This window comes from Cygnus atratus, chromosome 3 (genome assembly GCF_013377495.2).
Source record: "Cygnus atratus isolate AKBS03 ecotype Queensland, Australia chromosome 3, CAtr_DNAZoo_HiC_assembly, whole genome shotgun sequence".
Lineage (NCBI taxonomy): Eukaryota > Metazoa > Chordata > Aves > Anseriformes > Anatidae > Cygnus > Cygnus atratus.
In genome coordinates, this window is record NC_066364.1 from 54,310,505 (window position 1) to 54,332,053 (window position 21,549).

Genomic DNA, 21,549 nt, shown 5'->3' on the forward strand with positions numbered 1-21,549 from the left:
TTACTTCTCCACAATTTCATCTGAGGTGCTTCAGTCTTGATGTGTTTCCAGCATGGTCTCTTAAAATAGCACTTTCTTTCTTTCTTTTCCTTTTCCTTTTCCTTCTTTCTTTCTTTCTTTCTTTCTTTCTTTTTCTTTTTCTTTCTTTCTTTCTTTCTTTCTTTCTTTCTTTCTTTCTTTCTTTCTCTCTCTCTCTCTCTCTTTCTCTCTTTCTCTCTTTCTCTTTCTTTCTTTTTCTTTCTTTCTTTCTTTCTTTTTCTTTCTTTCTTTCTTTCTCTTTCCTTCCTTCCTTCCTTCCTTCCTTCCTTCCTTCCTTCCTTCCTTTTCCTTCCTTCCTTCCTTCCTTTTTCTTTCTTTCTTTCTTCTTTCTTTCTTTCTTTCTTTCTTTCTTTCTTTCTTTCTCTTTCTTTCTTTCTTTCTTTTTCTTTCTCTCTCTCTTTCTCTTTCTTTCTCTCTCTCTTTCTCTTTCTCTCTCTCTTTCTTTCTTTCTTCCTTCCTTCCTTCCTTCCTTCCTTCCTTCCTTCCTTCCTTTTTCTCTTTTTCTTTCCTTCCTTCCTTCCTTCCTTCCTTCCTTCCTTCCTTCCTCTTTCTCTTTTTTCTTTCTCTCTTTTTCTTTCTTTCTTTCTTTCTCTCTTTCTTTCCTTCTTTCTTTCTCTTTCTTTCTTTCTTTCTCTCTCTCTCTTCCTTCTTCCTTCCTTCCTTCCTTCCTTTTCTTTCTTTCTTTTCTTTCTTTCTTTCTTTCTTTCTTTCTTTCTTTCTTTCTTTCTTTCTTTCTTTCTTTTTTTCTTTCTCTTTCTTTCTTTCTTTCTTTCTTTCTTTTGCAAGCAGACTGGTAAGAGCAGGATCTGTCTTGTGCTGACTAAGCCTCCTTTTTCCCTGGGGAAATAGCCCCATAGCCAATGAATCTGAGAGACCGGTTTCAACAAGGAATGGCAAGCGTGCTCACCAAGAGAAAATCCTGTGATTATCCTACTTTTTATTACTAATATCCTTACTATTGTCAGAAAACATCATCTTATATATCATGGGCTGTGCCACAACGTGGAAGTAGCTACTGCCTTCATGGGTGACAGTTGCCTTTGCTTTGAAGAACCGATGACCCTTTGAAACTGTTTTGCAGAGTCAGCAGCGCTGGGCATAGCAGCTTCCAGCGGGCTCCAGCCCAGCCTCTCGAGCTGACAGGAGATGCAAGTGCTGTGGCCAGCAACTTCCAAGCTATATTATATTTCTATGTGATGTAAGTTTCTTAAACAAGCGAAAACCACTGTCTGCTTTAAAAAACATCATTAGTCTGCACATTTATATGCTTATGTAATCAAGAAATACCACATTATTGTTCCTTGGACATTCCGAGAAGCTTTACCTCAATAAGACATGAAACAGGGCCACGCATTATTTACAAGCCTGTCTTGAAAGCCAAATGTGTGAGAAGGGATATCGGTGAAAACGTGCTGAAGCTTATGTGCCATCCAGGGACGTGGGTGACTGCACAGCTGCCTTGAAAGGCACACAAGAAAATCTGTATTGCATGTGTATGTTCATTTCAGTTTACCGTACAGTTCATGGACTCATCTCTGAAATTGCACATGATGAGGACAGTGACGTGCATGGGAGTGCTGGGAAGTAAATTTTGCAAACAAATTGCAAACAAGTGAAGACATGCTGTATGTATTAAGAGCTCCGTAAGTCACAGACATCATTAACTGGGAGTAGATTTTGAACCCAGTGGTATTGGTGGGAAATTTTGTAATGGTCAAAGGACTGGAGAGTCTTCCAAATGAAACATTCACTAGGGCTTTCTGGGTTATCCAGGTTACTGAAATATTTCTGAGCAAATATTTGGAGGAAAGACAAGGAAAAATGTTTCTGTATAGAATTCTGTATTTATGTTCAGGTAATAGATAGAAAACAATGGACCAAGTTGTGAATTAACCATGAATCTGTGTCAAAGGCTGTAAATACTAAATAATCCACTGGAATTTATAGTCCCTTCTGATAAGTCTGTGTAGAAAAGCAGCAGCAGTACTATGGGCTCTGAACTGTTTCATTGATTGAGCTGGGGATTTGTGATGGAGTGGACAGAAATCCTGTGAAAGTCCCCTCGAAGGTTTAGTCACGGGGGGCACGGGAAGGAACCTGGGCTCTGGTGCAGCCTCTGGGTCGCAGTGCGAACGTGCCCTTACTGACATTGCCGTAGCCTGCCAAACCAAACACAAACAGGTTCTGCAGTCCTAGCATTGCCACGCTAAAAGATTGCTTCACAAGACGGTGCCATTTGCTCCAAAAGGCAGAATGTCAATGGAGGGCATTACTGGCCCCAGAGAGCTCTGGGCTCCCAAATCTTCAGTTCTGTGGTGTCTAAAGAGTCTGTATTCTGAAATATAAGGCTTCAAATCAAAGTGCAATTATTTTACCCGTCTCTTAATTAAAAACAGACTTGCAAATGTCTCAGGTCTGACACCTCCATGCTTTTCTCTTGAACACAGTTTCAGCTGAAGAGGGGTTTGTGTGAGAAAGCATTTGTTCAGTCTGAAAAGCTTCTTTCCATTTGCGATGCAAATGAGTGCAAGACTTTTTGGTCAACTTGTGAAATTGTGGATCACTGCTGTTTCTGAAGCTGAATATGTTCTGATAAAACGCTGTGAAACGTGATCATGGAGACATACTTCCAAACTCTTAAAGACATCTTCAAGGCATTTTTGTCAGGACTCATAATTCTTCCTAATTCTTCACTGTATCACAGTGGAGGCTTGAAATACTTTCTCTTTTCATGTGGATAATGCTGTATCAGAGCCAAGTATTATGTTTATTATTGCTGCAAAATTATTCATCCCTAACATACGTGTTTTACTTTTTTAAAGTGGACTTTGTGAGTGTTGGGCTTCTTGCTAATACTGTTTGTTTATTTAAGTGGAGAAATACTTCTAGGTGTTTCTTTTAAAAACAGAATGCTTGAATAATTGCAAAGCCAATACAGGAACGTGCAGGGAAAAATGCAAGATCAGGCAAGCTGGACCCTGTGATCTTTGAGAGGGAATGATAGCATTGTGTGGTTGCATGCTATAATTTACAGGGTTGGGGGGGAAGGGAGTGTTTTGTTCTGCTGGTTTTTCTGTTTTTAGTGTGTGGTTCCCACCCCCCACCCCCCGAAAAAGCACTGCTTTCCTAAGGGGCGGCTTTTTCAGCACAAACACATTGGACACCTCAAATCTCGTCTCTGCATTAGCATGCATGTTTCCATGTCGTTGGCACTTTATACTTTGCACTAGAATAACCAGAGTTTTAGGGAGCAGTAGCAGGAGCATTATGTGTACTCCACTCACTACCTATTCCACAGTCATGAAGACAGTGTGGCACTATGGTTTGTATATTACAACGTTTTAATTCTGAAGAAGGTCCCACCACCTTTTAAGAACAGAGCTCAATTTCTTCCTTTCCGCTTTCCTTTTCCTCGAGCTGTAAAGAGAAAAAGCAACCTTAAAACAACACTCAGAGAAGATGAAGAAAAAGTTTTTCTGCCATATGGCTTGGCCAAGCCATAAACTTTTACACTTTTTTTTTATGTAAAAAGGAAAAAAAAGCTGTCGAAACTAACAGCCAGAATCAAAGTAAAAGGGAGCAAGCTGGGGAAACAACCACCTTTGTCTGTAGCTGGAGGAAGGAGAACGGAGGGTGGACACTTCTAGTGTACTGGCTCTTCTTCTCAAACAGGAGGCAGTGTGGTCTGCTGCAAACGACTCCAGAGCAAGAATAATGATTGTGTGCGTCTTTCGCAGCTTCAAAGCTCCCTGCTGAGTGCCTTTCTACAAAGGTCTTGTCTTAGTTCTCTCATCTAGTGAGTTCAGGGTGGAAAAAGATTAGGCACAAGCTGCAAAAAATGAGCAGGAATATCTATGTTGTGTTACAGAGTGTAGTGTTCTTTACCTCAAGAATAAATTGTAAATGAGGAGCTTTACTTGGGAACCTCTCAATGGCCACTACTGGACTTCTCATCTTTCTTATAACCTTTAAAAAGAAAACAAAAAACACTCTTCCATACTAGTTAACATGGATGATCCCAGAAATATCCCATTAGAATAAGAGGAACTGAAACTCAGACAAGGCTGGTATGATCCGAAATGCAAAACTTCATTAAGAACTATCAAACCACTGACCGCGTCTAGAGAAGCTCTTAAGCAACCCTGCAGAGGAGCTAATGCCCCATGACACACAAAGTACAAGACCAATTCCTAACGTAGTTTGGACTCCATGTGCGAGGAACTTAGCACACACACCAAAATAAATTAATCTCTCTTCTGCAGAAGAGGCATTTTGCAGGGAGCATTTAATCATGGACTGGTCAGGAGCAAAGCCAAACCAGCTTCATTCTGACTGAATAGATCAGCTTTGGAGAATGCTTTTATTCTGTAAAAATGAGTTGAAAAATTATCAGGAGCATTTCTTCTCACTGTTTAACTCTGAATTTCTGAACTGTGCTTTATTTTCTGAAATTTCCTGGAAAGAGTTTCCTGGAATGTGAGATCATTTCTTCATTTCTCCCATGGGATGCATGCACACACAGACACACAAGCAACAGTTAAAAAATGTGTGATGGATATATCCTGTTGAAACAAACACACCGGTCCTTGCATGTACTTTCATGTGTGCACGTAAAGGAAATGGACCCGCGTAAACAAAGCGATACTAACAACAAAACGTAAGGGGACTTGACAGGGCTTTCTCTCTACACAGTGATCAGGAGACGGCGACAGCAGCCGGGCAGCCCAGCCCTAGCACCCGGGAGGTTGACGCCGGTCCCCCACCCGCAGCATCTTCCCTCTCAGGGCCAGGTTTGGGCCAGGGCGGGCCGGGGACCGGAGGCTGGGGGCTGGGGGCCGGGGGCCTGCCCTGGCCGCGGTTTTGTTGCATCAGCAGGAGCCGACCTGAAGGAGCTCACGCTCTCCTTCTGGCCGTCCTCGTTTTTGCTGTGCCGTCAGTTCTCGCCCTCCTCCCCCACCTTCCTCCTCTCCATTTGCAGAGTGCCCCTCCTCCTGGGCTGCTACCCTTCCTTTTCCCCTCCTCTTTCACAGTCAGAGGCTTGAAAACTTGTTAAAAGCTCTCCCAGTGTTCCAAGTTAGAAAAAACTTTTACGAGGTATCAGCACTTTTCTTTCACTAGTGGGGAAGGAAGGATGAAAAATACAAAACAGCAGTAGACTTTTAAAGTTTAAATAGACAGGTCTGAGTGCCTGAACGTGCTCTTCCATTTTACTTTAACCCTCCAGAGAAGTATCCTGATCCAGCTTCACTGCTGATCAGCAAGGGTAAGTTGAAAGTTTTCCTTTCTCATGTTTTTATGTATACCTTTTTTTTTCTAAAAACTTTCTTTCCACTCTAAGAACTTCGTGTTATTTCGCTGATGGTTGAACTTCTTGGGGAATACAGAACAAAACAAAACAAAGCGTGCGTTCTCCTAAAGGTTTAAACTTACAGGGATTATTCTTTGCTTCCTTTTGTCATATTTTTATACACCTCTGAAAATACGACCCGACTGCAACTTCTAACCATGCTCCATTGAGAGAGGAACTGCGGTGAAGTTATGCCTGCACAGCTGGGACGCAGACTTGTTGCTCATGTTTCAGTGAAATCGCTGCTGTGTACTTGTCTCTGCCTAAATGAGCTCCTTTAAAGGGGAAGGAAAAAAAAAGAAAAAAGAAAAAAAAAACTTAGGTGCTCTTCACTCTCTTCCGTTGCACTGAAATCCCACCAGAAGTTTGTAGCAGTGAGACCTTGTCCCCAGTGCGCCCCACTTACGCCCAACACATTTGGCTTCCCTATGGCAGCCCCGACTGATGCCGACTTGCTTGTGCAGAGCAAGGTTCTTAATTAGGTGCTTTGTTAAATGCTGCAGCTACCAAACGTGGTGACTTTCACGTGGTCTTTCTGATGATTTTTCTCCTTTTCTTTGAAAACAGATGTGATAAAAGCCAGACGTGGGTTACGGAGTTTTAACCTAGTTTGTATATAGTTACTCTGTTTTAGCAACCTCAGTAAAGGGATTTTAGAGAAGGAATGTGAGATATCATGATATGCCTTACCACGTTGGCAATGTCTGTGAAAGTCTTGGGTGGATATAAATGAAAGTTGTCTAGGAAGAGCTGTGAAAGAATATACACAATATGTGTCATAATCCCAATATGACACATTCCTTTTATATTACCTTGAAGGCTTAAATACTTTCAAAACATGGGGAAGAGGAATGCTTGAGCAGCATCTCTTGGAGAACTCACAAGCTTTTTAAATTGCAAGACTTGGAGTGATTTCATATTGCAGTTGTTGCTTGCTGCTTGCTAGCAGTGAAAGAACAACATGAAAAAGGAAACAGCAGGAGAAAGGACCTTCAGCTGAAATACAAAGCGCGGGATCTATCTTATCAAGTAGCACGCTCTACTCTTTAAACAAGAATATTGTGTGCTTATGTCCGTCCTTACGTTTTGCCTCATGATAACCAGCAAGCCATGTGTAGGGGCATATTTTGTCTGAGGAACTCCTTTAAACTTTTGTACATGAAATTCCTGAAAGCGTATGGTAATGGGGATAAAAATGTCCTACGAACACCTTGTGCCTGACTTCTGTGTGTGCTTGCATGTGCGTTAGCATATAGGGAGCAAGTTGGAGGACTGGTGTGAAGCTTTCATCCTGCCATTTTAACATCTGGACAGCACACTACACTGGAGAATTTAAGCCTCTAGTCTTTGAGATGTTTACTGAAGTGTTTCCTTCAAAAACTTCAAAGCCAAACATTGGCGCTGACCCATGATACCTAACAAGCATACAAATGGGAGAAGGGTGAGCGGCAGGCTGAGTTCAGGAGGAGGAAGAGAGGGACACAAGGGATTTGATTTGTGACATAAATCTGAATGCTTATACGCTCAGGAGTGCAAACAGATTCAACATTGTAAAGTTATCTCAGCTTCCACATAATGCAAGCCTACAAGATTAGTTTTATTTGTCTCTGAAATGAACGCCAGTTTAGACCAAGGATTCTTGTGGGTATGGGGAAGGTTAGATGACATTGAGCAATATCTGTTTCATCAGATACATTTCTCTCCTTCCCCAGTCTCTGGTACACCCCATCCCCCCCCTCCCATCCCCCCCAGATGTTACCCACAGAATATATCTCTCGTGGAGGCATCTGGTCTGTTGCTTATTCTATACACGTACTTGTTAGAGTTCCAAATTTCAAAATCTGCAAGTATGAACGTCAGAGGGCCCGAGGCCCCCTCAAGGAATTCGGCATTTCTTTTAGTTCCAGCGTGAGTCAGAAGAGGGATGAATTTGGGCAATAACGTAGAGGGTAGACATGAGCTGTACCATTAGAGAGTTTTCAAGAAACTGCTTCTGGCTGCTTTGGGTCCTTTTGAAACTATGTTTTAGAAGTGAATTGGCTGTAGAGAATACTACATGGGAGAGGCAGAGTCTATGGGGAAGATCCACTGGTGTCTGACCACCAACAATACCAACAGACAATGAAAAAAGCAGACAGCTGAGACACTTGAAATTCTACTTACTGCAGCCATTTAGAGCGTAATCTTTGTCCAGAAGATTAAATGAACAGCACCTTTCCTTTAAAAGACATTTGCTAATTTTTGTGAGGTTTCAGGAAACTATCTTCCCCTATTCCAATCCATCTAAACACCTTCAGTTGTACATCTCAGCTGCTTTCTCTCCAGTGCTGGTTACTTTTGGGAAATGCTCAAGTTGGTTGATGTTCAAGGTCCAGAAGCTTCTCTTTTGCTGACTACTTAATTTTAAGCGTGCTTGAATTTTTGTAGGAAAACAAACTTTGTTCTGTTTCTGACTGCTTCAGCTGCACAATCCTGTTTTAGATCCCACTCTAAACCCTTACTGCTCTTCTGTCCACTAGCATGTGACCTTCTAACACTGTAGGCAGACCTGGACGTGTTACCACAGCACTGAGTTTATATTATTCTTCCTGAAAAATATGAACCAGATGGCATGATGAATGTTGTCCACAAAAAATAGTTCTAGAATTTCTTAATTGTGGCTTACAAATCAAATTTCTTATATATGTGGTCATCCAAAACCCTTTACAGATGAATGCTGTCATATCTCCTGCTGCTCTGTTGGTTTTTTTTTGTTTTGTTTTTTTCCCTTTCTTTCCCTGTCTTTACCCACACACAGTAGAAGCTGGCAGAAATCCACTTTTAAAAAGGTTAATAGGCCTGCATTAGTCCAACTCAAATAAATAAATAAATAAATAATCCTGTAAGTAATAATCAGTAAGAACTCATGGAATGCACGTACGCATCATCACCCATATCCTTAAATTCCTGAAGTGCCGAAATTGTACCAGTAGATCGGGTCAATCTGTGTTATTTAGTGGAACTGTTAAAAGAAGTTTAATTGTTAAAAAGAGACCTGAAGGCCGAATAAATAGTTTTAAAGGTAATCTTCCATCAATTTCAAACTATTTACAAAACTAAAATACTTAAATATTTGTTTGATGAAGAACATCTTTTTATACCTAGTAAAAATATTTTGTAATCAGTTAATAAAAATGGTATTTCAGTGTTCTGAAATTGAACAAGTTAGATCCGATGAATGAGTTTTCTCTAAAGCAAAATAAAGTACTGTGTTTCATAAAGCAACAGAATCCATTTAAGCAGAGGAATAATATATTTGTGCCACCACAAGGTTATATGACTAACAGCACAATGTTTTGAATTGATGTGGGTTATCACTGGCAAGGCTAGTGTGTAATTGATCTCTTAAAAAAAAAGAAAAAAAGTTTTTTTTTTTTTCAAAACTATGTATGAGTAATTCAAGCATGGTATGTTTCCTCCTGGAGTTTATATTGCCAGAGGATATAAATGAAGCTTAGCAATTTTGCATGCTGAAGCAAATTAAAAAATAGGTAGTAAATTCTCAAAATATCGCAGGTGTGGGATTAAGTAGGTCAAAACTGAAGTAAATCATGTTACTTTAATGGACCAGAGTGGATTATAATTAAAAAACAAACAACATATAGCTGCCTAGAAATAACACGTCCTCTGTTTTCTTAATCAAACTTTCAATCTGAAATAACATTTAGGCAGTAAAAAAATACATAGAGTCTGAGGAAAGTCTGTCAGTGCAGTAGTTTCAAATCGTCAGAAAGCTGACTAATTAAATCAAGAAGCTGTTACTTGAAAAAGGCTCCTTCTGTCCACTTCCCACTTCTAGGACATGGAGAAAATAGTTTGCCTTTAAAACAAACTTCACATGTTGTATAGTTACAGACTGTTCTCTGTTTTAACAATCTCAGCTTGAGGAGGAACGTGGTAACATTGCATTCCAGCCTTTTCAGAGACCTCCATGCTCATGTGCTGACTCCTTTCCTACCAGCCTGAACCAATAAAGACAAACTAATCTTTCCGGGGAATGACTAAACCTTGGAAAGACTAAAAGAATATGTCAGAGAGAAACACATTGTATATCTCTCCCAGTGAGGCTTCCAGATTTAAAAGTCTGAAGAAGACCTCATCTGTTGATGGGACTTCAGTCATGTGAAGAACTAATTATGTGAGGAAGGGTCTGAACACCCCAGTAGGTAAACTTCCTCTACACTTCAGAGCAAGCTGACTAAATGGAGAAATGGCCCTGGGATATTTTGCAGGAGTTCAAAGATAATTGTCATCTCTGAGCTCTCGGAGCAAGTACTTTAAACACTTGTCTCCCATTATTCTCTCAGACTCTTTCCGATGGCAAAAAAGACGGTGTATGTTTATTTATTTATTTATTTTTATTTGGCATAGATTATTATGATTGAGTTTGCCAAATTTATAATCTTGTGTTTCCAGTGACTCACCACTTCTTGAAAGAAAATCTCCTTGATGCTAAAATTTCCTATTTTATGAATTATCCAGAAAAGGTTTTATTGTCTTTTTTTTTTTTCTCTTCTTCTATAAATGACCTTCACTAGGGAATATATGCGTGATGTGATGGGAAGGAAATCATTTGAACATTGTCAAAACTATTAATACTGGGAAGAGATTACTCAGCATGCACTGAACAAATACCTCTGCCGAGCAACCTTTACTTTAAAAGGGAAGCTTTTTGCTTATTTTTTTCCTTTTAGGTGCCCAATTTCACATGCTTATTCATGTGGGGCAAGCTATAATGTAAGCTTTTGTCCAGAAAAGATTACCATTTTCAAGTTCATAAAATCCCTGCAGTGAACTTTGTTTTTCCTAGGAATCTAGAACGTCAAGTTAGAATACTTCACTTGTTTTGTCACCCTGTGTATTTCCAGATATGCCCAAGAAGCTGCATGTCCCAGAATGCACACTTTAAACTCAAGTTGAGAGAGACAGTTTAAACTTGCAGTGTTCAACATTTGGAATGCAAACTGCACGCCAGGAGTTGCCTTAAAAACAGAAAGTGCTCGTTTACCTTTTTTTTTTTTTTTTTTTTTTCTGGCTAGATCTTTTTTCCTTTCAAAGCAAAGTGAAGGAATTTAAATGTAAAATGATGCAAATACAAAGCTGAAATGACAATAAATTAAGCAAGACACAGATAGCTAGGAAACCAGTTCTTCCAATGTAGTGACATGAGCTTATCTGCACCTGATGTATTTAATATTTTTGGTTCCTTCATAAAAATATGGGTAAAGAATACTGATGTTGATCTTTGTGCTGCAAATACTAATGCATACATTTAGTTTAGATAGCTTTAGATAGCTTTTTTCTGAAGTTAAGTATAGTAAAAACTTTGCATCATTAAGAGCTATACTCGTAAATGTATCAGACACAGTAACTTGTGCAATAGCTGAGTTTAATGTTGCCATAGGAAATTTAGCACACATTTGCAATGATTGAATTTTTGGTATCTGACCATAGTATAGACTTAGTACATTTTGTATTTAGGTTATACTATGTTTTGCTTTTCTATTCACTTAAAGAGTGAATATAAAAATCACCATGAATGAGCTACACATGAGCAAGAGAAATCTTTCATTTATTCTTAACATATTCAGGCAGTGCCATTAAGTATTTCCACATCCTGCTTCAGTAGTGTGTCACAGCTGTTTTCTGCCTGAGGCAGGTACTGGTCATTGAACTGAGGCTGCCACCAAGAAGGCTGGTTTGAGCAAACCACAGTGGCAGCCAAGGGTTTTCATGGACTTCTTGAAAACTGAAGTGAAATTAGAAACCTTTTTTCACTGTGTTCTGAGATATAATATAATATTTATCTTTGAAGTTTCCCTTACTTCCCACTCCGCCAGCAACTTGACTAAAACACATGAATTAAAACAAAACTGCACCACTGCACTGTTAGCATTGATCTGTGTGATTCAGTGCATCAAAAGTATTAAAGAGCTGTCTCAACCATCACTATTTTTTTTCTTTGTTTCGTTCTTTAGCCAGCATCCTGTGAAGATGGGTGATTGGAGTGCCTTGGGAAAACTTCTTGACAAGGTTCAAGCTTATTCTACTGCAGGAGGGAAAGTATGGCTGTCTGTCCTCTTTATTTTCCGAATCCTGCTACTGGGGACAGCAGTCGAGTCTGCTTGGGGAGATGAACAGTCTGCTTTTCGGTGCAACACTCAACAGCCTGGTTGCGAGAACGTCTGCTATGACAAGTCCTTTCCTATCTCCCATGTGCGCTTCTGGGTTCTGCAGATCATATTTGTGTCTGTACCAACACTCTTGTACCTGGCACATGTGTTCTACGTGATGAGGAAAGAAGAGAAGCTGAACAAAAGAGAAGAAGAGCTCAAGGTGGTCCAGAACGATGGTGTCAATGTGGATATGCACCTCAAACAAATAGAAATTAAGAAATTCAAGTATGGCATTGAAGAGCATGGCAAGGTGAAGATGCGTGGGGGACTGCTCCGTACATACATTATCAGCATCCTTTTTAAATCTGTCTTCGAGGTGGCTTTCTTGCTGATACAGTGGTACATTTATGGGTTCAGCCTGAGCGCCATCTACACCTGTGAGCGAGATCCATGCCCACATAGAGTGGACTGTTTCCTCTCCCGTCCAACTGAGAAAACCATCTTCATCGTCTTCATGCTGGTAGTGTCTTTGGTGTCTCTTGCGTTGAACATCATTGAGCTTTTCTACGTGTTCTTCAAGGGTGTCAAGGATCGTGTGAAAGGGAAAACTGATCCCTACTCCCATAGCGGCACCATGAGCCCTTCCAAGGACTGTGGCTCCCCCAAATATGCTTATTACAATGGGTGTTCCTCACCGACCGCCCCCTTGTCTCCCATGTCTCCCCCAGGGTACAAGCTGGTTACCGGAGACAGGAACAATTCCTCCTGTCGTAACTACAATAAGCAAGCTAGTGAGCAAAACTGGGCCAACTACAGTGCGGAGCAGAACAGGATGGGGCAGGCTGGCAGCACCATCTCCAACTCGCATGCCCAGCCCTTCGACTTCCCCGATGAGCACCAGAACACTAAAAAACTGGCATCAGGACACGAGCTGCAACCCCTCACCATTGTGGACCAGAGGCCTCCCAGCAGAGCCAGCAGCCGAGCCAGCAGCAGGCCCCGACCTGATGACCTGGAGATCTAAGCTTCTTGCTGCAGTACTTGCTCGACTATGAAACGACATGCATTGGAAGATGCAGTCAGTGCTGATCTTGTTCCAGTGGAAGTGGTACTTAACAGTCTCAAGCAGGAGATTTTAACAATCTTGTTTAAAAAAAGAAAGGAAAAAAACAACAACAACAACAACAAAAACAAACAAGCAAACAAACTTTTAAAATTCTTGCTGTTTTTTGGGGGGGATGTGGGGTTGGTGTGGGGTGGTACAATACACATTGGTATTTAATGTAGCTGGTTTAAAGAATTTAAATACTAAAAAAGAAAAAAAAAAGGAAAAAGATAATTAGTCATTACTAAGGTAGGGGGTTGTTTTTCTAGAAAGGCTGTAAATATCTGAGTGTATGTGTATGTGCGTACTATTGTGTTTGTTTCTAAAGAATCTTCTAAAACCCAATAATAACTGAACTCACATTTGTCAGGGTGAAGTGCTGTCTGAAGATGAAAACGTTTTTCCTATTCAACAAGCAAAAAATCCAGGATTGCCTCTGATCATTTCCCTGTCAAGAACATTCCATTCTTTAAAAGTGCACTTTGAAGGTAAACTTTCCTGCATGGTCCTCCAGGTTGTTGAAAGGCTTCTGTGAGGACAGTCTACAACTCAAATTTCAGACATGGCCCGCCAGGAAGTACTTTAGTCACCTGCTTTTCCAGCCCTTCATGCAGGTAGATTTTGTGATGTGCGTAAGTGGGTTGGCTCCACGCTCATAGAACCAGCAACCACACACTCTTGTCCACAGTAATATTCATGTCCTGCTGCTCACGTACAGTCTAATTAGCATCATATAAAAACCCAGTTTGCTGCCACTTGCAGATTTAAGCATTAAAACAGGCAAGTAACTGACTTTAGTGAATTTTGTCACAGCTTTATGTATTTTAAGGGTGTACATGTGTGTGGACATGGAGGTAAAGGTATACACAAAACACGCTCAGAAGCATATGTTGAGAAGCATACGCACACACTTTACTTGCAGTTGACACTTTCTCGTGGATATTGTGAAGATATGGGCCACTATGGTGTTTACATTCTCTGATTCCTTCAATGCAAGTGAAGCACGTCATATATTTTTTTTAATTCTATATAATATTTTCCATGTATCCTAAATGGATGCTTTTTAAAAAATAAAAATAAAAAAGGGCCTAATCCTGGATGTCTTGCTCTGGAAAATCTCTCTTTTAAGTCAGTGGGAGTTTTGCCTGAACAAAGTCTACAGGATCAAGCCCAAGATGTAGCAAAACATGTTCTTGCTGGCATGAATGATTTTCTTTTGTAGAAGTTAGGGATGGAAAAGACCCATTAGGTCATCTAGCCAATCTCCCTGATAGGTAATAATGATGCTTGAATGATAGAAGTTGTAGTACTGTAAGCAAGCTTTAGTCTTATGTGAGAAACTTAGAAGAAATGCTTTGTGCTGGATTAATAATAAAATATGCCTACATGACTTTTGCAGTAACTGGTATTTTTCTTGTACTAAATATTCACATTTACTGAACTGTAATGTCCACTCTAAGTTTGACAGTTAGGTCTTTCTAGATGGCTCTAGCAACTTTAGTGTTTACACTTAGGTTTTGTTTGAAATGCAAGAGAAGTTGATTTTAAAAGAGTACAATTCTAGCTAATTTATTTGAAATATATGCTAAAGAAATCTACCAGTTTCTTCAAATGCGTTGCCTCTTAGCTGAACACAGATTGACCAAGGAAATACATAGCTTGGTTTCATTTTGCAGCAACACAGATAAGTGGTTTCATTTACTACAATATATTAATTTGTTTGACATTCCATGTTAAACTACTGTTGTGTTCAACTTCATTGCATGTTTGCAACCTTAGTCCATCAGATCATGTTGTCTGGAGAACATTAGTCAATAAAGTTTTAATTTAGTATAAATATATCTTCTAATTGTCTTTTACTGTTTTATATGTCCATATATCTTTCGTTTCAGTATTATAATCCAAACTCCTTCCTTCCCTCTTCATTTTCCCCCTGCCTTTCAGCAGTAGTCTTGATTTAATCCATCTGGATTTACTTTGCATTGAAATTTCACAGGAACAAATTCAGATACCCTCACAACACTGGAAAAATAAGCATTGTTTGTGACACTCCTGGAAAAAAGTCAGGCTCAGCATGAACTACTGTAATGCAAGTCTTGCCATGAGCTTCAGAATATACATAATTATTTCCAAACTATTATAAAAAATATAACAGTAAGACACTGTCACACAATTTTTAAAGCATTTTTCTTATGCAGCCTAGATTGTAGATTATGAAATCATTGCCCCAGATTTACATTTCTGCATGCAATCAGACTGTTTGACTGACAGTCAGTTTGAATTTCTGGAATAAAATCCTCAGCCTTTCAGACTCAGTGGGAGCAAGGTACTGATTTTGATAAGGCCGGGATTTCGTGTAATGGTTACTGCCTCACCTTTTTGGTCCCTGTCACTAATGAAGATGCCCAGTGCTTTGCTTTCCTGCATTGGACTCTGAAAGAAAGATGGTTCAACTCATTTTTTATGTGAAAAATCAAAATATAATGGTCATGCAGTTATCACGCAGTTTTAAACTTTAAAATTTGTTTGGTGTTTTAAGTCCAAATTTCCTACTAGTAAAGAGGGGGAAAATAAGCAGGACAATGCTAGTGGATTCACAGCTAGGAGAGATACTATACAAGCACAAACACAAGGAATGACTCCTTGAAGTGTTTCTTAAATACTAACAATGAGTCATTTTAAGCTGGCTTGTCCTAGTTCTTCTGTACAAAGGGAAGAACATTCCAAGCATTTTGTGAGGATCATCCCCTTGGGAAGGTGGGTTCAGAAACATCCAGAGAAGGGCTCACCCTGAGACAAAATCTAGTGTCTCTTAGACAGGCTGATTGTCAGGTACATCCCAAACTATGGACTCAGTTCCTTCAGGCATCTTGGACAGCTGATATAAATTACCACTGCAGTGCCAAGGCTCTCTGAGTCATTTTTGGTGGTAAGTGTGCTTAGGGCCAATTCTCCCACCTAGGTTTATTTTTGTGGAGTATATTTCTTGTACACTTAAAAGTCATCACAGAGATATAATGTTGTGTGCCACTGGTCCAATTCTTTATAAACTTTCTCCCAGTGCATCTGTGTAGCAGCAGTTGCATTCTCTCTGCAAATGACGTAAAATATTGTGTGATATGATTCTAGCGCATATTGCTAAACCTCTCTAGAAGGATATGTTAGATACTGAATTCAGACTGGAAAAGGTGTTGTAAAAATACACATTTCAGAAAATATAAAAAAAAAAAAAGGATTATGAACAAATAAACAGCAAGAAAAACAAAATTCAAAACCTGTTAAGTACTAAAAGCTTGGGTTGATGTTTTGTGTAGAAGTATTTTGAAAAAAAGGCAAATTTACCCTAAGGCCTCCACCCTGCCCCAGTAATTTGAAAAGTCTGTAAAGAGTAAAGTTAGAAGGATAAAAGTTAAAGACAGCCTGAAATCTATATGCAGATCATGTAATTTCAAGATGTTTTAAATACAGTGAGCACACACTGGAGGTTCTTTCCTATTTTAGAAATGAAATTTCCATATTTAAAGTGGAAACTATTATGGCCTGCAGTAGTAGTTTGAGAACCAGGACAAACTTTCTGAGTGTACCTGTCACACCCTCTGAAACCAGTCATTTTTAAATGATGTAGTCATCTTACTGTTTCAGACATAAGGCTGTTAGCAATGCTGCTATGTTACACAGGATGACCAGCTCCCTTGCGTATTGCCATCATGCTGGCATTTCCCTCCAACTTTCTCTGTAACTTGGTATTGATCCAATAGACTAATAATAATAATAGTAATCGTGATGTAAATATTTGACTCTTGGAACTCGGATCTGGCAGTTGATCCATATCTGAACTTACCCTGACTGGTTCGTGTGGAGTTCTGAGTATGTCAGGTCAAAACCTCTTCCAGTATTGATTATGGCTGTTTCTAACTCACTAGGTCAGGGCTTCTTTTAACTCTTCTTGTAATTCCTCAGTGATTACTACTGCTCCATTTTCCAGAATTAAAACAAAATAAAGCAGGGAATAGGATTTACCTGTCTTCTGTATAATTTTCTTTTCTCTGTTAACTGCTAATCCAGACCTGGCAGTACCTGGCTTTCTACTGAGCTCATGAACCCCTCTAATATACAGTATTTTTAAAATGCGGTGTATTATACTATTAGTCATATTGACCATAATCTCCTTGAAGATGTCTTCCTTTCCTTCTCATACTATTAACTCCAGATATTTGCAACTGAATCTACCAAAGGATTCAGATGACCGAGGTGGGATGAATGGCCCTTGAGGATTTCTCTGCCAAACAAGCAAACAAACAAACAAAACAAAATGCTCAGACAGCACAGAGTTGTTGAAGCTACTCCTTTATTACTTTCATTTCTACTGCCAACATAGGCAATAAGATCGGAAGCGTAAGCCACACCTGAGAAACCACTACCTAGACGTATTCTCTGTCTCCGTCCCTTGAACTATTTGAGGGTCCTCTATTTTATAGTAATTTATGAGCAAGACTAGTTTTGCACATAATAGCTCCAGAAAGAGAGGACTACAGGATTAGCTCTACGAAGGCATGACCGCCTTTCTCTGACTTAAACCACATGCTTTTGACTATGCCCAAGGACATATTCACACCCAGACTCTGTCCATCCTGGAAAGTGTGTCAGATGAAAATTACATGATGCTAGTGCATCACTAGATTAAAACAGGAAGAACTCATTGGTCCATCTACTTATTTCAAAGGTATTTTGGTAGACACAAAAAAAAGAATGCTTGTTTTAAACTTGTCTTAAATGCTTCCTAACATATAGCACTATGAGGAGACTCTGTGAAGCCATACAAACACTCTGCATGTATGCACCCTAGGCATTATCTATGTGTACTATGTCTAGAAGTTATTTAAATAGACGCAGCTGCTCAGTGATCTGGTAAGATTAACAGCCTCCAAAATGGCTGCCCTCACTCTTTTCTCATGGTAGCCAAAATGCTGCATCCAGTTTACTGGCATGCTGGAATTTGCAATGCAAAGACACCCTGGGCAAAGACAGACATGTTTTCACAGGGTTCCTTTTAAGTGCTGAAGAAGCATAATGCTAGAAGCTAGAGGCAGAGATTCCGGGACAGGCTGTACTGGGTTAGTAATAGACAGTAAGTGGAGTCAATCAATCACAAGTAAAGGCTTTCTCGTGACTGTGGACTCTCCTGTCATTTCAAAAGACTAAGTCTCTGCTACTATGTTGAAAAGATGTGAACAATAAAATGAGACGTGAGCTTAGACTCATATAAAAGGGAAAATGTTCAGACGTTTAAATTGCTCCTTGAAGCAAGCCTAGACCACAGTTGCATACTTCCCATTAGAATTGACATGAAACCTAAGAAAATATTCACGAGTTACTGTGTTTCGCTCATTTAAATCAATGTAAAAGTTCATTTCAATTTCAGAAATAAACAGATTGGATCCATAAAGATGTAATTATGACTTCTAATTTTCATTAATATAGCTGTTAAGGGAAAGCATATAGGTATAAGCTATTATGTCTTGAATGAATGACCACTTGAATGTGTGCAATCATACTATTTCCTCACAACTTTCTTTTTACTGTAACTCAGTGTAGAGGCAAGTTTATGAAAAAATAATCTAAGGGTTTCCTTTTTTTAACAAGCAGACAAATTCTGCAAATGTAATGAAATTCATAAGGGAGTGTAGAGTATTGTATAACGTGTCTAACCCATTTGGGCTGAGGAATGAAATCTTCACTTTGCCTCTCATCCTTTTTGGAAAGGTTTTCATATTCCAGACACCTGAGCAGTTTTTCCATGCTGCTGAGTGTGCCTCTGTTCTCACTAGCTCTTCTGTGAGCTTTGCTTGGATGGGAGTCTTTGTATCCTCCTCTTTTTCCGTCTTTTTCCATCCAGCTGTGTAGGGGAAAGCATGAGCAACCCCAAATATGTAAAGAAATATAATGATAACCAATACCAAAACAGTGCAAACATGGAATGTTTGATTCTCTTTTACACATCTACAACTAACTGAGTAGGAAAACAGAACAGAAAATTTCTTAGGGGATTAGAAAAGCCTTTGGATACTTTGGCATCTTAAAACCACCAGTCCTTGTTGAGCCAGCCATTTTCAGTCTCAGCTTTTGCTGAGTCATAAAGTTCACTGCCTTTGAAGACTGAAGTATCTTGGCTCAAAACTGAAGTTGTTCTGGAAAAGTTCAAACCTTTGCTAATGACCATATTTGCATGCTATTCTCAGTGGCATTTACATATAATAGGCCACCCTCCACAGGGAGGCCTCTTCAAAACACAGGCTCTGCTTACACTTTGAATTTTCCCAGTTTTTATCTGTGCATCATTACTTCAAAGTGTTTTGCTGCAAGTACTCTGCCATATATTTGGGAGACACATCGTGGTTGTTTGAAACCTGAGTATTTAGCCACCTGTGAGATTGTCACCTGGCTTTTGTGTGTGTAGGCAAAGAGGTATTACTCAGGCGAGAATCCTACCTGGTCCAACCTGGCATACTTCTGTTGAGGCCAAGGAGGTTCTGTTGAGTGACATGAGGTGAAAACCCTGCTCTGAGCTTTACTTTATACCTTCTTTTATTGAAGTCCTTGTAGTTTTATTTCAGGAGCAGACAGAAGATCCAAACATGAATCCATGGGCCTTGTGCAAATTGCTGAGGTCTAAAACGATCTCAGGAATTTCTGCAGCTTCCATTTTGGTTGTTGGCACCCACCAATTCTGTGGCTTTTGACCTGGCTATAGAGCTCCATCCTTGAGTTTGAGGTTGGATATTCAATCAGTGCTATCAAAGTGTGTGCATGTTGGCAGTGTGAGTCTGGATTATTTCCTGTAGGATTTGAAAGAATCAAAGCAAAATAGTCAACCACTGTTCCTTGCCGTGAATAGCTGTAAAAGTGTGAAGGGATTTCTACATGAATGCTAGTGAAAACTATAGAAATTCATCCATCTTCCATTTTAGCTGTGGCTTCAGCTGGGAACTGTAATATCCTGTTAATTTCCTTTGTCTTCTACACTCCTCCCATGCAGCCATCTTCTCCCACCACCCACATCCTATTTGCATATCACTTATGCAACAGGTATTTAGTGTTTTGTACTGAAAATGCTCTCTGTAGTGATTATTTTCCTCTTGCATCATGTGGTAATGAGCACTCCAATGTCTTAGAACACCCTGCTTAATTAAATATTAATTAATTTACAAATTTGTGTTTCTCTTATTTCACAACATTTTGTTCAGAATGAATCTCACAGGTGTTAACAACTATAACTAAGTTTTGGCTGACAGCTTAAAAAGTCATTTTATATCTTCCCTTATAGCAGTCCACACTTGCTTCAATCACTTTCTTTTTGATATTATTTTATAATTAAGGAAGACAGTAGAGGAGCTGAGGGCGCTACTTACTTACCTTACCCAGCTGCACAGATGCAGTGAAAGTGCAAGGACATGGAGTTTCTCCAAATCTTCCTCCAACCTCAGTCCCAAAGGAACTTAAAGCTAGGCTTACTGTAATGATTGTGAACACTGTATAAATAATAATAATAATACCTGGAATTGCACTGATACAGCACTTTTCATCTTCAAAGAACTTTGAAAACCTTGTGTAATTAGCGTGCTACAGAGTCATCTTGTATGATACTGCACAAACTCCAGTTCTACCCACTGTGGGAGCCAAAAAGGGAATCTGAACAGCCACAGAAATTATACATAACCTCCATTATCACTAAAAGATTAAATAGAAAATGCTGAACAAGGATATTTCAGTACTCCATGAAGGAGGAGTATCCACAACTAGGAGGAAGCCAGTCTCCCTAAGATAAGGAAACAGGAAAGTTTTCTTTGCTGGTAATCTACTACTTCAGATCTCTAAACACATTTTACCTTGAACTTTGTCTCAGTCAAGCTGGCAACAGATCACAGGTAGATTATCTCATTACAGGGAGTCTTCATCTTCATGTGACTTGAATATATCCATCCTTCTTTTATTAAAAAAGCTTTAATATGAAGAAGTCAAAAGGGGTGCAGACATCATAAACAGAAAATTATAGATGTTTCTACAGACTTTAGTGAGACTCCCAGGGAACAACTTATCCATAGTATACCATCGGAAATTGACAATCCAACTGAGCATAATCTAATTGTAGAATTTTCCAAGCATTTTCAGCATGTCTACAACAGCTGCTTGTGAATATTGAGAAGTTCACTCACTCTTAAAGCAAGCTGAGTATTTGCTGGAGTTTATCATCCCAACATGCGTTTGCAAACAGTCTTCTCAAAACTGCACCGTTAACAAAGGAGAAGAAGAAAGAGCAATAGTAGCCCATTCAGTCTGGGGAATATAACACCACAGAGGAACAGAATATTTTGGATAAAGTAAATATGGAACACTTCTGAACTTTTATCATTTCCATCTTCCCCAGACTCATACAGTAATTATCCTCTATTTTCTCAGCAGAAGGGCTAATGTGCTTTATTTGTTGTTGGTGGTTTTGTTTGTTTGTTTGTTTGTTTGTTTTTTCAAATAAACTTTTCTGATAGAGATTTAATAGGGCAAGTGGATGCCCTTTTAAAACCATAATATATACGAACAGTCATCTGAAGAATAATCTTGAGCCTAGATTTCAAAAGGTGTGATCATGCGGAAATAATTTGCTTCCCATGCAGTCAATGAACACATGCGTCCACATGCTGTGATTTTTGCTCCATTTTAAGATATGTGTGTGTTTTATTTTTAAAATGATGCTCTTCCCTCTTATATTTAAATATCACACAAAATCATAAACATAACCATATGTCTGAATGAGGTTTTTAGCGACAAGTGATGGTTTGGACTCAGTTTCTTTGCTTTTATTTTTACTGCTCATTCCATTTGCTTTAGGTGAGATATATTCTCTCTAA

General features: G+C 39.3%; 1 protein-coding gene and 1 long non-coding RNA gene across 3 annotated transcripts; one reads left to right on the forward strand and one right to left on the reverse strand.

Moving 5' to 3' along the window:
• Positions 1-897: 897 nt before the first annotated feature.
• Positions 898-8,749, reverse strand: LOC126913238 (uncharacterized). 2 transcript variants are annotated; one of them, XR_007707985.1, is made up of 5 exons: positions 7,550-8,749; positions 6,077-6,136; positions 3,925-4,005; positions 3,640-3,832; positions 898-3,456 (listed from the first exon to the last, which is right to left on the reverse strand). It is a non-coding gene; the product is annotated as an uncharacterized LOC126913238 (long non-coding RNA). The 2 variants fall into 2 exon arrangements; XR_007707984.1 differs by having other exon boundaries at positions 5,470-6,136.
• On the forward strand, positions 5,057-14,487 carry GJA1 (gap junction protein alpha 1). The gene is made up of 2 exons (XM_035538515.2): positions 5,057-5,302; positions 11,404-14,487. The coding sequence occupies exon 2, from the start codon at positions 11,420-11,422 to the stop codon at positions 12,563-12,565; it is 1,146 nt and encodes a 381-aa protein (XP_035394408.1). The 5' UTR covers positions 5,057-5,302; positions 11,404-11,419; the 3' UTR covers positions 12,566-14,487.
• Positions 14,488-21,549: the final 7,062 nt, after the last annotated feature.